Raw genomic sequence first — 3,160 nt, forward strand, 5'->3', positions numbered from 1 at the left:
GCACGAATAACGAGCTTCAGTTTCACGGGTATGTTGCGTTTTCCTTTCTACTGATTTTCACGCGTTCAATTTCGTGGAAAAGTGCAATCTTTGCGCGGTTGTTGTTCGCAGAAAAATCATGGAGAGGGGCTCCTCGGTGCCTTGGCAGGAGACGCTTCAAGAAGCCATCGGTGAGGACAGATTGGACGCGACTGCCCTCAGAGAATACTTCAGGCCCCTCGAAGATTGGCTGAGAACGGAAAACTTGAGGACCGGCGACGTGGTCGGATGGTCTTACGGTAAGAACTCGTTCATATTTGCTTCTTTAATTTCTCCATTCGTCATATTTCCATCATTTCGTAACGTGTAATTTGTAAACGTGTTATGCTCTGGAACGTCGAAGATATAAATCAGATTCTTGCAAGATTTTTTTTCTAACATTTAAATAACTTGCAATTTTCTCTTTCCATATGAGACAGAAGGTAAAATGCTAAAAATCATTGGCTGGAAATTTTTCTTAAACAGATTTTCTAAGTGTCGTCTAAAAAAAACTCTTGATTCTTAGAAATCTCCAATTTTTTTTCCAATTTTATTTTGCAATAATTAAATCCATGTATATTTACGTAATAAATTTATCAACGATTAAATCTGATAAAAAAAGAAAATACATAAGTAGCTATATACTAATAACTGTCAAAAATTGAACTGAAAATAATCATGACAATCCAGAGAACGCGTTACTCGACTCTAGCAACAAATATATTGCATAAGAAGATACAGAAATATGTAGAAACAGTGTTGATATTTTTTACGAAATGATACGAGAGTGAATTATCGAAAATGTCTAATCAAGAACGATCATTAATTTCACACTTTCTTAAATTTATTCAAGACTCGTTCGATTCCGCGTATCCAGGTATACGGATTTTTTTTTTCTATATTCCTTTTATCGATTCTCCTTTTTTTTCTTCCTACGCGTGTATACGACTGGTCAGAAACAAGGAACCGATTCACGCGACAAGCCACGATCGATACACGGGTACGCGCCAGCTACCCGGTTCCTTTCATCGTAACTTGTTACAAATTATGCAATTTCCTACCGTAACAGATTGAAGGTTGCAGTTCCCACGTGCCAGTTACCGTTGGGAGCGCTACAAATATTCATCGTGTGACGACATTCGGCTGAATTACGATCCGTAACGGGGCGAAATTATCGGGATTGGTTGACGTTACATCTTCCAGAGTGTGGAGGCTGTTGCCAAATTGGCGAACGGTGTTGCGTAGAATGGGCTACACTATCGCCCAAAAATTTGCAATCGCCGAATTTCAAAGGATGCTTCACGAAAATTTAAAAAGAAAAAAAAAAGTCGTACTAAAACTTTAATGGCGCGGAAAAATGTATGTAATTATATAATCGTAATCGTTGGTATTTGGTGTAGCGTTAATTTGCTAAAAAAAAAAAAAGAAAGAAAAAATTAATCAAGAAGATTGGAAAAGTGATCTGGAACTTTTTGCCGGTACTGTACGCATATAAACATTAGAGAAATATTAATGGAAAGAAAAAGAATGCACGAGATGGTTTCGTGGTTGATGGGTTATTAATTATCCAGACGATTATCTAACATCGAGAATCGTAACTTTGATTGATCGCTCTTCTTACTGACCACATACTGACCGATTAAATCGTGAAAGCATTTTGTCTGAAACTCCATTAGATCGTCCATCGTTCTCTCGTTTTAAGTGGTTCTCTTAAGATAATAATATAGATTTTCCAACCGTTCTTTGGTCCATTGACGAGTTAAAAAAGTAAACTTAAAATAAAATTTTCTTTATAATCGTTTATTAAAATTATTCGATAATTTCGAACGATGAATTATTGAAGCAACTTTATTTTTAACTTCAACCAAATTTCAAATTTTCCCCGTTCACGAAGAGGGAAAAGATATTTCTGGAATTCGCATGCAGCGGAAAGCGTCACGATTATTTCCGCGTTACGGATCGTAAAGAGGTAGAGTTCAATTATGCCACGGTTAGCGAAGTTCTGGCCCCGTGGGACTGGCGGATTGCGAAATCGGAGTAGAAAGAGAAAAGAAGGCGAGCATGGGCCGTAAGAAGGGACAAGGATGGTTGTCTCGCAGAAAGAGAGAAAGACGTATCGAATCGTGAGACACGTTCGACGATTCTACTCTCGTTTCCATTCCACGTTGCACCTCGAAACCTGTCAATTTGCCTCGCGAACCTACAGGCTAATTCAGAGATACGTGTCATTACTTCGAGAGGTACAAAGTGAATAAAAAGTTTCGTATATATATTACGAAGAAATGGACGCAAAAATGGATTTGAGATTACGAGAAAATACTTTATTTATTTTTGAATACTGAACTCAATACGAAAGAAAGAGACAGAGAGTTTTATTCTTTAAGTGTATTCACATCCTTAAGTAAGTAAATATCGATACATATTTCTGAATCTTCCTGTACATACACGTAACACGATTTCTCGCCACACTTCGTTCCTCCGCTTCTTTCTCGAGATGAATATCGATATTCGATAATGGAAATCAGTCAGATTTTGAAACAGTTATCGATTCATTTCGAAACGGGAGAAAAATCGGAAACCGGCCTCGCCTGACTTGACGGGTTAGGAGGAAAAATGACCCGTTTCCGAGAAGCGATCGCGATGGAAAGCGCGGATGTACGTGACTCCGCGCGCGTTACGAGGAGAAAGAGCACGCGCCGATTGTCGATCACAATTTTCTCTGTCGATCGGCCGTACCTCGATGCCATCGCTCTTTCCTTCCCCGTTGATTCTCGATTTCCTTGGAAAGAAACGACGCCGTAATCGCCCTCTCGATTTCGTACACGCCGCTTTCCACGCCGTATCAAAGGAGAAAGCATTTCGCGCGCCGCTTCTACACCTTTCTATACCGATCTTGTACGCAAGATCTTTTTTTTTATTTTCTTGCCCGTCTACAATTTGCATAACCGTGATCGAAACTGTGACGTAAATTCGCTTAAATTGATTATATATTAGATCCTGGTGGGGCGGTCGGTTAATTGGAGCGCGAAATCGATTCGAATCGTCAGATAAATTAGCTTAATTAACGAAAATGGTTAAGCAGATGTATATATATATATATATATATATATACGCGTGAGATCGTGGGATGAGAATCGATGAC

General features: G+C 38.9%; 1 protein-coding gene across 3 annotated transcripts in view; it reads left to right on the forward strand.

The window, feature by feature from the left end:
- The window catches only part of LOC102673616 (angiotensin-converting enzyme), a 43,555-nt gene that overhangs the window by 38,701 nt on the left and 1,694 nt on the right, over positions 1-3,160 (forward strand). For all 3 annotated transcript variants that reach the window (XM_006620252.2, XM_031512672.1, XM_006620253.2), the window contains exon 12: positions 112-278. In XM_006620252.2, the coding sequence (XP_006620315.1) occupies positions 112-278 (167 nt within the window). The remainder of the gene's footprint in view (positions 1-111; positions 279-3,160) is intronic.

This window comes from Apis dorsata, unplaced genomic scaffold (assembly GCF_000469605.1).
Source record: "Apis dorsata unplaced genomic scaffold, Apis dorsata 1.3 scaffold_499, whole genome shotgun sequence".
NCBI classification, from domain to species: domain Eukaryota; kingdom Metazoa; phylum Arthropoda; class Insecta; order Hymenoptera; family Apidae; genus Apis; species Apis dorsata.